The 12,393-nt window shown below is 45.6% G+C and overlaps 1 protein-coding gene across 1 annotated transcript; it reads right to left on the minus strand.

Moving 5' to 3' along the window:
* Positions 1-877: 877 nt before the first annotated feature.
* On the minus strand, positions 878-9,082 carry LOC107300734 (gastrula zinc finger protein XlCGF57.1-like). The gene is made up of 6 exons (XM_029287037.1): positions 8,672-9,082; positions 7,778-7,906; positions 3,909-4,035; positions 2,280-2,585; positions 1,510-2,225; positions 878-1,179 (listed from the first exon to the last, which is right to left on the minus strand). The coding sequence occupies exons 1-6, from the start codon at positions 9,080-9,082 to the stop codon at positions 907-909; spliced, it is 1,962 nt and encodes a 653-aa protein (XP_029142870.1). The 3' UTR covers positions 878-906.
* Positions 9,083-12,393: the final 3,311 nt, after the last annotated feature.

A 12,393-nucleotide genomic window follows, 5' to 3' on the forward strand; every position in this document is an offset into this window, starting at 1 on the left:
TGAGATAGTGAAAAAATAATACACAATAGCGGACTGTAAAATTACATAAGAGTTTATTAGTAAGGTTCCAAGACTGTAAGAGTATAGAGTTTCTTCTCCAAAATGTATTCGGAAGCTGAAGTAGTGAGGAACAATTGCCTTGGCAACTGCTCAAAAAGAGGTTGTCTTTCTGGGGCTGCTCTCACTCTTCCTTCTGGTCAGAAGATAACAAATGGAAAGGAGACGACTTGTTCAGATAAATCTTAAGAGGACAGAAAAGTACAAGACCACCGTTTTGTGGGAATTAACATAACTGCAGATCAAAATGCTTTCTAAATTTGATAAATGCATGTCAATCCTGTTTTATAGAGTTTTAAAGGTAAATTATGAGAGAAATCAAGGAAGCCATCAGTCCGCTGGTTGGAAATGATAGTGAAGTGGTGATGGGCAAAAAGCAGGAAACGTGAAGAGCGTAATTCCCTTTTTGCATTCCTGTTTCCACAGCATTGGCGGGGGGGGGAGAGAAATGCAAGTCAAAATAGGCAACAGAAATCCTGGCTGCTCTGAATGAATTCAAATATTTGGGACGAAGATTATTCTGAAGCTACTTCCATGGATTTATATAGTTCCTTCTGTGGGCATCGTTTTATGGGAATTATGGTGTCCTTCCCAACTTTAGCTTTTCCACACTCTTTGCATTTACATGATTTCTCCTGTGTGGATCCTTTAATGGTGAGTCAGAAGAATTTCTCCTGGAGGCCTTTCCCCTTTGTCCATTTAGGTTTCTTCCCTAGGTGGATCCTTTAATGATGAGCAAAATGTTCTTTCCCAGTAAAAATTATATCCACACTCCTTGCAATATATGGCTTTTCCCGAGTGTGGATTCTTTCATGAGTAAATGTGATTGTTAAAGAATTTATACGGTCTCTATTCTCTGTGGATTCTTTTATGAGCATTAAGTTGTGCTGTTTGAGCAAAGCTTTTTCCACATTCTGTGCATTTATAGGGTGTCTCCCCTGTATGGATTCTTTCATGATTAATAAGATAAATTTTCCGAGTAAATTGCTTTCCACACTCCATGCACTTGTATGGTCTCTCCCCAGTGTGGATCCTTTCGTGACAAATAAGATCGCTGTTCCAATGAAAGCTTTTTCCACACTCCATGCATTTATACGGTCTATCCTGCGTGTGCCTCTTTTGGTGGGAAACAAGGTGCCATTTGTCTATAAAGCTCTTTCCACACTCCAGGCATTTATATGGTCTCTCTCCAGTGTGGATCCTTTGGTGATGAATAAGTTCTCTGCTTGAATAAAAACTTTTTACACACTCCAAGCATTTATACGATCTCTGCCCTGTGTGTATTCGCTCATGAAAAATAAGTTGACTTTTCTGAGCGAAGCACTTTCCACATTCTGTGCATTTATTTTCCCTTGTATGGATTTTTTCATGTTGATTAAGAAAACGTTTCTGAGTAAATTGCTTTCCACACTCCATGCACTTGTATGGTCTCTCCCCAGTGTGGATCCTTTGGTGACAAATAAGATCGCTGTTCCAATGAAAGCTTTTTCCACACTCCAAGCATTTATACAATATCTGTCCTGTGTGGATTGTAACATGAACTTTAAGTTGTCTTTTCTGAGCAAAGCTCTTTCCACATTCTGTACATTGAAATGGTTTCTCCCCTGAATGGATTGTCTGATGAATTTTAAGCTGGCTTTTCTGAGCAAAGCTCTTTCCACATTCTGTACATTGAAATTGTTTTTCCCCTGAATGGATTGTCTGATGAAATTTAAGTCGGCATTTCCGAGCAAAGCTCTTTCCACATTCTGTACATTGAAATGGTTTCTCCCCTGAATGGATTGTCTGATGAATTTTAAGTTGGCTTTTGTGAGCAAAACTCTTTCCACATTCTGTACATTGAAATGGTTTCTCTCCTGTATGGATTGTCTGATGAAATTTAAGTTGTCCTTTCTGAGCGAAGCTCTTTCCACATTCTGTACATGGAAATGGTTTTTCTCCTGTATGGATTCTTTCATGACTAATAAGACCACTTTTCTTAGTAAACGCATTTCCACATGGTATACATTTATATGGTCTCTCCCCAGTGTGGATCCTTTCGTGACAAATAAGATCTTTGTTTCCATCAAAGCTTTTTCCACACTCCAAATATTTATACGATCTCTGCCCTGTGTGGATTCTAACATGAACATTAAGTTGTCTTTTCTGAGTGAAGCTCTTTCCACATTCTGTACATTGAAATGGTTTCTCTCCTGTATGGATTCTTTCATGACTAATAAGACCACTTTTCTGAGTAAACGCATTTCCACATTGTATACATTTATATGGTCTCTCCCCAGTGTGGATCCTTTCATGACAAATAAGATCTATGTTTCCATGAAAGCTTTCTCCACACTCCAGGCATTTATATGGTTTGTCCCCTTTGTGAATCCTTTGAAGGGAAGTAATATCAGTGCTCTCAGTGAATTTCCTATGTAGTATTTTAGATGAAGTAAAAGATATGGAATGGTTCTTTGCAGACATTGCACTTTGTAATGTCAATGACATCAGCTGCTTGTCATTCTCATTCTCCAGCCCATCACCATCACCTAGTTTGGAAAAAAAAAAGAAATTCTCATTAGAATTCAAAATGATTAGGAATGGAGGAGGGTTGTCTCTCCCTGTCAAAAATATGCCCATCTGAGTATCAGGTTGGGTATCAGCCATGTGTTAAAACTAGGAGATGTTGGGTTGAAATTGTTATCTAGGTCCTAGGATACTTTAATGGTATCCACAAGATTTTTCAGCCCTGAACCAGATTAAGGCTTTGCTGCTGATAGGTCAATCTGCTCAGGCATTTCTGTGGAGTATCTAAGGCAGACATGTCAAACTCACGACATCACGTTACATCGTGAGACGTATCGGGACAGTTTTGCCATTGCCGGCAATGGGGTGGGCGTGGCTGCCGGATAACGCGTTCGGTCCATGGGCTGGCAGTTTGACACTCCTGATCTAAGGCCTTTCACAAAACTATGGTGAGCATTTCTGCCAAGGCCTTAGTTGTTTTCTAGAAGAGTTGCTGTAATGACAACTTTAGACAAAATTGCCCATGACGTAGCTCAGCTGGTTTGTGATCCAGGGGAGCCTGGCTATTAAAGAGAATCAAAGCGTAGTGTATGGAACTCTTTGCACCTGTGGCTGTCTGCTGGATATTAGTTACATACTACACATTGGTGGCCTTATCTTTGGTCAGGTCACAATCTTGTGTCAATGAGTTTCTCAAGAGCTGTACCCCCCCCCTCCCCTGCATGGAGGCAGGACCTATTGAACTGGTCTGCCAGCGGCGACTAATGGACCCAAATTTGTTGCAGAAAGAACTGGGGGTTATAACTGCTGATCTACTGCAACGTGCAGTCGAGCTCTTAATCACTGTTTGGAATAGGAAGGTGACTGAGGCAACCTCTGCTCACTCATAGACCTCTCTGTCTTCCATGGTATAAAGAGGAACTGAGAGGGATGAAACAGATGAAGAGATGTCTACAGCGCCGCTGGTGAAAGACAAGGATGAACTTGATTGAACACAGGTAAAATCTGCTATTAAGGTCTACCTCGTGGCGATATGTGCAGTGAAGAGTAAATACTTCGCCGGACTAATTGTATATGCAGATAATCGATCAGCGACACTCTTTAACATGAGCCGTATCCGCCTGGGGAAGTATATGGGAGTCTTTGCACCTGTGGCTGTCCACTGGATATTAGCTACATACTACACATTCTGATCCCAATTTTCCTGAGATTAGGAGAGGTTTTACAGGTGGTGGCCAGGTACAGTTCTGACTTCTTTAAATATCTGAGTGCAGGTATCTTCCCTGTTTATCTGCCACTGAAAACCTTTCCCAATAAACTGAACCCAGAGTAAAGAAGCTCCTTACCCAGAGCGGCCACATCCCTAGAAACCTCCAGCATGACTTCCATGCACAAGGCCTTCTGGGCAGAATCCAGCAGCGACCACTCCCCCTCTGTGAAGTCCACAGCGACCTCCTCAAAGGGATCTTTGTCCTAGAAAGAAAAAGAAAATCTTTCCCATCAAACAGTTCTCTCTTAGGTTTTCTTTCTTACTTCCAATCAGGGTGGAGAATGATCAATGATTTTTTAAAAAATAATAAAAAAATGGATTTTTTTTATTTAAATCGGATTTTTTTTATTAAATTTATTTTAATAAAATGCTTTTGGAGTAAAAATCTATCTAAGTATAGTTTTCTATTTAAGATACATTAATAATTTTTTTTATTCAGCATGAAATGGAGCTTAGTTATGTAGCATGAGGCTGTATATTCTGCAATATTTACATTTTTGGTATCCAAGTTCTATAACCTGAGATAACATGCACTGCATTGATGCATTCACACAATTTCACAGTAACCATGAGATCAATCATAAAACAAAGTTCAAGAATATTCCTTTATCCCATTGTTTTGCAAATCTCTATACACTACAAACTGTATGATATAATAATAATAATAATAATAATAATAATAATAATAATAATAATAATAATAATAATAATAATAATAATAATAAAGTTGGAAGGGACCTTGGAGGTCATTGAGTCCAACCCCCTGCTCAGGCAGGCAGGAAACCCTACACCATTTCAGACAGATGGTTGTCCAATCTCTTCTTAAAAACTTCCAGTGTTGGAGCATTCATCGCTTCTGGAGGCAGGTTGTTCCACTGGTTAATTGTTCTAACTGTCAGGAAGTTTCTCCTTAGTTCTAGGTTGCTTCGCTCCTTAATTAGTTTCCATCTGTTGCTTCTTGTCCTGCCCTCAGGCGCTTTAGATAATAGCCTGACTCCCTCTTCTTTGTGGCAGCCCCTGAGATATTGGAACACTATCATGTCCCCCCTCGTCCTTCTCTTCGTTAAACTAGACATACCCAATTCCAGCAACCGTTCCTCATATGTTTTAGCCTCCAGTCCCCTAATCATCTTTGTTGCTCTTCTTTCTACAGTCTCAGAATCTTTTTAACATCGTGGTGACCAAAACTGGATGCAGTATTCCAAGTGTGGCCTTACCAAGGCATTATAAAGTGGTATTAATACTTCACGTGATCTTGATTCTATCCCTCTGTTAATGCAGCCCAGCACTGAGTTGGCTTTTTTGGCAGCTGCAGCACACTGCTGGCTCATATTGAAGTGATTGTCCACTAGGACTCCGAGATCCCTCTCACAGTTACTACTATTGAGTAAGGTACCCCCTATACTATACATGTACATTTGGTTTTTCTTGCCTAAATGTAGAACCTTACTTTTTTCACCATTGAATTTCATTTTGTTAGATAGCGCCCAGTGTTCAAGTCTGTCCAGGTCCTCCTGTATCTTAAGCCTGTCTTCTGGAGTGTTGGCTATTCCTGCCAGCTTGGTGTCATCCGCAAATTTGATGAGTTCCCCATCTATCCTCTCGTCCAAATAGTTGAAGATGTTGAAGAGCACTGGGCCTAGAACAGAGCCCTGGGGCACCCCACTACACACTTCCCTCCATGTAGATGCACTTCCATTGAGGATCACACGCTGAGTACGGCCGGTCAGCCAGCTACGAATCCATCTGGTGGTGATGCTGTCTAACCCACTTTTTTCTATCTCATCGAGTAGTAGGTTGTGATCTACTTTATCAAATGCCTTACTGAAGTCCAAGTAAATTATATCCACAGCATTCCTCTGATCCACTAATTTTGTCACTTAGTCAAAGAATGCAATAAGGTTTGTCTGGCATGATCTGTTTTTGACAAACCCTTGTTGGCTTTTAGTAGTGATTTTGTTTGCCTCTAGCTGTTCGCTGATTCGTTGTTTGATTATCTTTTCCAGAATCTTCCCAGGTATTGAGGTATTGAAGAGAAATGCATCTGTACCAAGCGCTAAGTGTTTTAATTAAATAAATGAATTTGAGTAGTTCTCCAACTATGTGTGATTAAATTATTAACCTAAAATCGGTTCTCGTATCGCTGTTTTACTAACCTGACAGTTTATTATTCTAAATAGGGAACCTTCGTTTTCTTTGCAAATAATACTAAAGATTCTAACTGCCAGCAAGGATTTAAAGAGCACCTGTCATTTAAAGACCCCTGTCATTTCAGATCCTTCTAAACAGGCAGGCCTGTTAGCGGGCATTCACTCACCTGCTACCTGCCACGTTCCTCAACTTGTTGTGTCACTGCCAAATCACCAGCCATCCCATTAAAGTGAATGAGACTTTCAGTGAGTCAACAGTGGGTCACAGGAGAAGTCGCTGCAGGACAGAGATGACAGTGCTCTTTAAAAATATGATTTAAATTGAGTTGATTTAAATCGAGCCTTTTTACTGGTGATTTAAATCAAATCCACCCTGCTTCCAACACAGAAAAGAGAATTTTGCAAGAGACAAATGGATATTTTCTTGTAGAACAGACATACATCCTCCATGCTGCTGTTTTAAAGGCAGAAAATGTGACCTAGATGCATCGAAGTTGCAGAATGGTATTCCTTGGGACCACCCCTCCCCAGGCCTGGAATACCTCACCAAAATGGTTTTGGGTAGGGGAATCCCACGGCCTCATCTCTCTGGCCCAGTAAAATAAACATGTGTTAGAAAACGAGAAATACCGACTAAGAATTTTTTACCTGGCCTATTTCAAAATGTACATGATTCTGGAAATATCAAGACACTTGACCAACAGTCTTACCATGAAAACTTGTCAGCTTTAACTTACGGGTCTTTATATGAGAAATTTTTCTATCCTGTAATTTATTTTAAGTGGATATATTGGCCTATTTCTAAAGCACTTTTTGTACAATTGGTATTATTTTGCTTCATGGTTTTTATTTTTTATCTGCTTTTCCAAAGTTTTTTCAAAAATATTTAGATACATAGACAGACACACAAACAGACAGACAGATGGATAGACCAGTGGTTCTCAACCTTTTTAATGCCGTGACCCCCAACCGGTCGTAAGTCAAGGACTAAACCGGTCGTAAGTCGAGGACTAAACCGGCCGTAAGTCGAGGACTACCCAACTGGTCGTAAGTTGAGGACTTTCCCTGCCCGGGAGCGCCGCGCATGCGTGGTTCCGCCCCCTGCGCTGGCCGAGGCGTAGCTGGCAAGTGGCAGAGACGGAGCAGGCCGACCACCAGCTGGCCCAGCCCAAGGGAGGTAAGGCACCCGCCGGAAAAGGGGGAAAAATGGCAGACAGCCTTGCTTGGCAACCCCCGTGAAATGGTCGATCGACCCCAAATGGGGTCGCGACCCATAGGTGGAGAACCGCTGGGATAGACAGATAACATTTATTGTAATTTTTTTACTGTTGGCACAATGGCGCACATTAAAAATGAAATTTAGCTGCTTGCTTTCAAAGTGTACAGATACATAACACACATTTAAACATACTATATATAACATATGTATAGACCTACACCCTTACATGTAAATATTATTCACTAAGAAAGATTAAACTGTTCCAACATATATATTACATTTTCTAACTGGGTCATTCTGAGGAAACCAGGTTCAAGTGAACAGGGACTCAGCATTTGGTTTTCAAAGAAGCTCATGAATAGAAGGAGTTTAAACTTTTCACAAAAACCCTTAACTTACTTGGCAAGGTGGTCCCAGTTGGATCCTCCTAAAAGAAAGATCTTCAGAATCATTGGATGGATCTCCTCTTCTCTGGAACTCTGCTGAAATCTCCATGAGTGGCTCCTGCAACTGAACAATAGCCTGATTTATGATCCACTTTCAAATGACTTTAACTATGTTAATTGGCTGCTTTACCTTTTTCTCTCCAATTGTACTTTTCAAACTCAAGTCAATATAAGAGAACTTGAGAACTCCTGCTCTGTGGATGGCCATTATTTCTTGATAATCGCCTGCCATTTTTGTGAAATACTTCACAATCTGTATCTAGTGTTATGGCCCTGTACAGGTTCACATAAGCTAGATGCTTGACTGTATTCTGGTAGATTTAAGTGACAGGAAATCATAAAGTATAAATACTGATTTTATGGCATATGTTGTTAATATCCGGAAGGATACACAAGTTTATACAGCAAAATAAAGCTCAGTTAAATAGCTTATAAAAAAAGTCCAGGGAAACAATGCTGTATAATTGTGTTATGTCTTTTTATCTTCCTCTTATATTTGTTTCAAATGGTAAGGACAATACGTTTTTAATCCGAAAAGTAGGTTTGCTCAGGGCTCTCTTCTGCTAGTCACAGGTAGGAAGCCCCATGCTCAAGTTAAAGGAACATGAATAAAGTATGCTTTGTTTTTTTCTTCAGGGACTGTTTTTCTCACAAATCTATTCTATCTACAATGGAAAGCCTGCTTAGAACCTTCTGCAGTGAAAAGTCTGCGCTGGGGAACCACAAGGTTCCGAATATAACTCTTTATTAAGAAAATCTTGCAATTCTGAAAGCATTTTTCCGATCCTCTCCTTGTACTCGCTGGAAAACTATGAATTTTATGGAATTTCCCCTCCCCTCCACCCCCATCAACATGTGGGAATTGAGATACCTTTTGCATTACGGCTGTCCAGTCCATGACAAAGTATGTGGAAAATTAGTGTGTGGAAAATTAGTATGTGGGAAATTAGAATGTGGGAATAATGTCCCACAAAGTTATTCCCACAGACTATTACACCATCCCAAGAGGATGCCATTCTCTCACCTGCCGCTCCTTCCCGAGTTCCTGGGTGGAGGTCGGGCCGAGCAGGAAGCCCTCTGCCAGGGCCACAGCCTGGGCGCAGCTCTCCGCCCCGCACTCCCGCAGCCAGCCCGCCAGATCCGGGGGCAGGAGGGCCAGCAGCTGCTCCAGCACCACCCGGTCCACCATCTCGGCTTTGCCGCTCCGCTCGGGCCGCAGCCACTCACGGCACAGCTGGTGCAGGCGGCTGCAGAGCGCCCGGGGCCCCTCGGCCTCTCGGGGGCAGCAGCTGCGGAAGGTCCGGCGCTCGGCCTCGGAATTGCGGGGCCCCTCGGGGAGGCCGCTCGGACCGCTGTCGTCGCTTTCCCCGAGTTCCCCCCCGCAGCCTCCGCTCCCCGCCTGAAGGGCAGCGGGGGACGCTGCTGCTCCCGCCATTCAGTCTCCCGCTTCGGCGAAGTCCGAGCGGGAGAAGCTCCCTCAGAAGCTACCCTCGCTCATGGCAGATCCGCCCCTCCCCTCGCCCCGCCCCTTTCCCGGTTTCAGGGAGGCGAGAAGGGGCGGAACTCCGCTTCCTCAGAGTTTCTGAGGCGGACACGAGCAGCTTCAAGACGTTCCCGCCAAAACCTTTCCAGCCCCACTGCCCGGCCAGAAACAGGGTCAGAGATGGCTGCCTCTTTGAGAGGCAAAACCCTATTGGGCTCCCCTATTTACACCTAGAGCGTCTCCTACAGCAAGTACCGTCTTTCCTATCCTCTGCTTCAAAAGGGCCGGCACAGGTCCTCTTCGCGTGCCCCGTTCCGTTTGAACGCTGAAAGGAAGCCCCAGTTCTGCTGCTGACAGAACGTTTGGTCCAGAGTGGCGGGAGATCCGAGTGCGGAGAAGGGCTATAAGGGGCTGAGAATGATGGGTGCGGTGGTGATTGAGCAGGGCAGAAATGAACAAAGCGGATTTGACCGCTGCTTCTGGGCAGCTCGGGTTTCTTTCTCCCGGAATCCTCTTGGAAACGTGGATGTGTTCCTGGGACAGGTGGGAGGGCCGGGCGAGACATGGGTGGTGCTGCAAATCTTGATAAAAAGAGCCCAGGGCAGCCATACAGGGACTACGTTTTTTAAATATGCAATCAATTCATGCTTTGGGGATTCCTTCAGGCCCCTTTATATGTCCTGTTGTCTTTATTACTATGATGGAACTCAGTGAAAGACCCCCAAAGGTGATTTTTGAAGACAACTGGACTTTGACTTTCCTCTTCAGTCCTCAGCTTCTTGGATGAGAAGCGAAACGCCTTCAAGCAAAAACAAAATCCAGTTGTCTTGAGAAAAACACCTTTGTGATGTGGGAAGTCAGCCCCCCAGAGAAGGAAATATTAAAAGGGCAGAAAAATATATTTTCTCAAAGGATCTTGAAGAGGCAGGAAAGCATGCTGTTTTCTTAATAGCCCCAGGCCTCCCTCCCCAAGCAGGAACCAGCTCTATAGAGATGCAGATGTAAATCCAGGGAGCTAGGAGATTAAGTAGACAAAGACCTAAATCTACATACCCCATCCAAACTCTAAGACAGGGCTTTTCAACCTTTTCACTGATTGTACCACTTTTAGAATATGGCAACATTCAAGTACCATGAGTCACCTAGCAAGGTGTCAAAAACTTGATAACCAAAAAAAATGGAAAAAAGTGATAAAATACAGGTAGTCCTTGACTTACAACAGTTTGCTTAGTGACTGTTCAAAGTTACAACGGCACTGAAAAAAGTGACTTATGACCATTTTTCACACTTATGACTGTTGCAGCATCCCCAGGGTCATGTGATTTATATTCGGATGCTTGGCAACCGATTCATATTTATGATGGGCATTGTTCCAGGGTCATGTGATCACCTTTTGCAACCTTCTGACTAGCAAAGTTAGTGGGGAAACCAGATTCACTTAACAACCATGTTACTAATTTAATCTTTCTCTCCCTCTCTCTTTTTCTCTCCCTCTTTCTCTCTCCCTCTTTCTCTCTCTCCCTCTCTATTTCTCTCTTGCTCTCTCCCTTTCTCTCTCTCTATTTCTCCCTCCCGCTTTCTCTCTCCCCCTCTCTTTCTCTCTCTCCCTTTCTCTCTCTTTCTCCCTCTTTTTCTCTCCCTCTCTCTTTCTCTCCCTCTCTTCCTCCCTCCCTCTCTCTCTCCGGGGATCGATTTGGAGGTGCGGAGGGGAGGGGAGCGGCCGAGGGCTGCCCATGTGACCTTGAAGCGGCCACCTTTGGAAGTACCAATGCTGCTCCAGCCAGGCTCGAGCCGGGCAGAGCAGGCGATGGGAGAGGAGCGGGCCGATCGCCTTACCGGCAGCCGGGATTCCGACGCGCCTTCCTGGCCAGCGGGGCCTATGGTAGCGCTGGGATTGCGCGGCTCCCCGGGAAAGGGACTTCCTGGCCGCATTTCTCAGGGGTGGGGCGCCCGGGTGCAGGGCCAATAAGGAGTCCCGCGAGGGGGCAGGCCTGCATGAAGAGCCATGCCTTTCTGTGGGGGAGGGACATGATGAGGGAGCCAACCAATTGTGGGACATAGATTCTGATGCGTGGCCGGCCTGAGTCGAGGCTCCAGCAATTGCCTCAAGCCGCTGCCGCGGCCTGATGAGACTGCATTGCACCCAACAGGCAGCATGTAGTGGCCAATGAGTGCCGGATGGGGAGGTGGCGCTTGAGGGGTGGCTACTGTGCGGCACCATTGTGGCTGTCAAGCCCCGTGGGCTCGACATTCCTACAATGGGGGGGACCCACATAGCCGGCCGCCGAAGCATGCAGCTGGTCGCTGGAAACGCCATGCAGGAGGAACAGCTGACAGCAGCCTACCGGGCGGCGTGCGGGACTCCGGTGCACCGCAGGACGGCCTTCCGGCACCTGGTTAGAGCACCCAGCTGGCGCTCCATTGTGCCCGGCGGCTGCGGGGATTCCCTGGCATCATGGAACGCGGCGCGGCAATGTCACCGATGGGCAGGGCATCCCGAAGAGGCCGCCATGCCTGGTTGAAGCAGCTGGCTGGCACTCCGTTGGAGCCGGCTCCGGCGGTGGCGGCAGGGATTTCCACAGCTTACGGCTTCTGCTGCGGTCCCTGGATCGGTTTCCCAGCATGCGGGCGTTGGAATGTTCGATCAGTATCGGGAGCGGAGATCAGCGATCCCGGAGCAAGGGAGCAGCCCCCTCCCACGGTTGTCCCCCGAGTCACCATCAGATGCCTATCACGGGCAGGCGGCCTGAGCCAATGAGGCACCAGTGATCGCCTTGATCCGCTGCTGCGGCCCGATGAGACTGTGCTGCACCCGACAGACAGCGCGTAGTGGCCAATGAGTGCCGGGTAGGGGGTGGCGCTTGAGCGGTGGCTACTGAGTGTGTGGCACCATTGTGGCCAGTTCGATCAGTATCGGGAGTGGGGAGCGGAGAGCTGAGCTCAGCGAGCCTGGAGCAAGGGAGCAGCCCCCCCCAGCCCCCGAATCACCGTTCTGATCAGCATCAGCAAAATAAACGTGGGCCTCGATTCCCACCTGCTGCTGTGGGATGAGTCCTCCGGGAGGGCGCGTGCTGTCTGGCCACTTTGCTTTCCCCTCCGTAAAGCTGGGCACCTCGGGAAGAGGAGAGGGGGAAAAGACTTAAGCCCCGGGAGGCAACGTGAGGGCCGTGAGGGGTATTGCAAGCTCGCGGGAGGGGGGGAGAGGAAAAGAAAATGGAAGAGTGAGGCCGCAACAGAGAAAGAGAGAAAGGGGAAAAGAAGGG

This window comes from Protobothrops mucrosquamatus, unplaced genomic scaffold (assembly GCF_001527695.2).
Source record: "Protobothrops mucrosquamatus isolate PMUCROS unplaced genomic scaffold, P.Mucros_1.0 scaffold8217, whole genome shotgun sequence".
Classification (NCBI taxonomy): Eukaryota; Metazoa; Chordata; class Lepidosauria; order Squamata; family Viperidae; genus Protobothrops; species Protobothrops mucrosquamatus.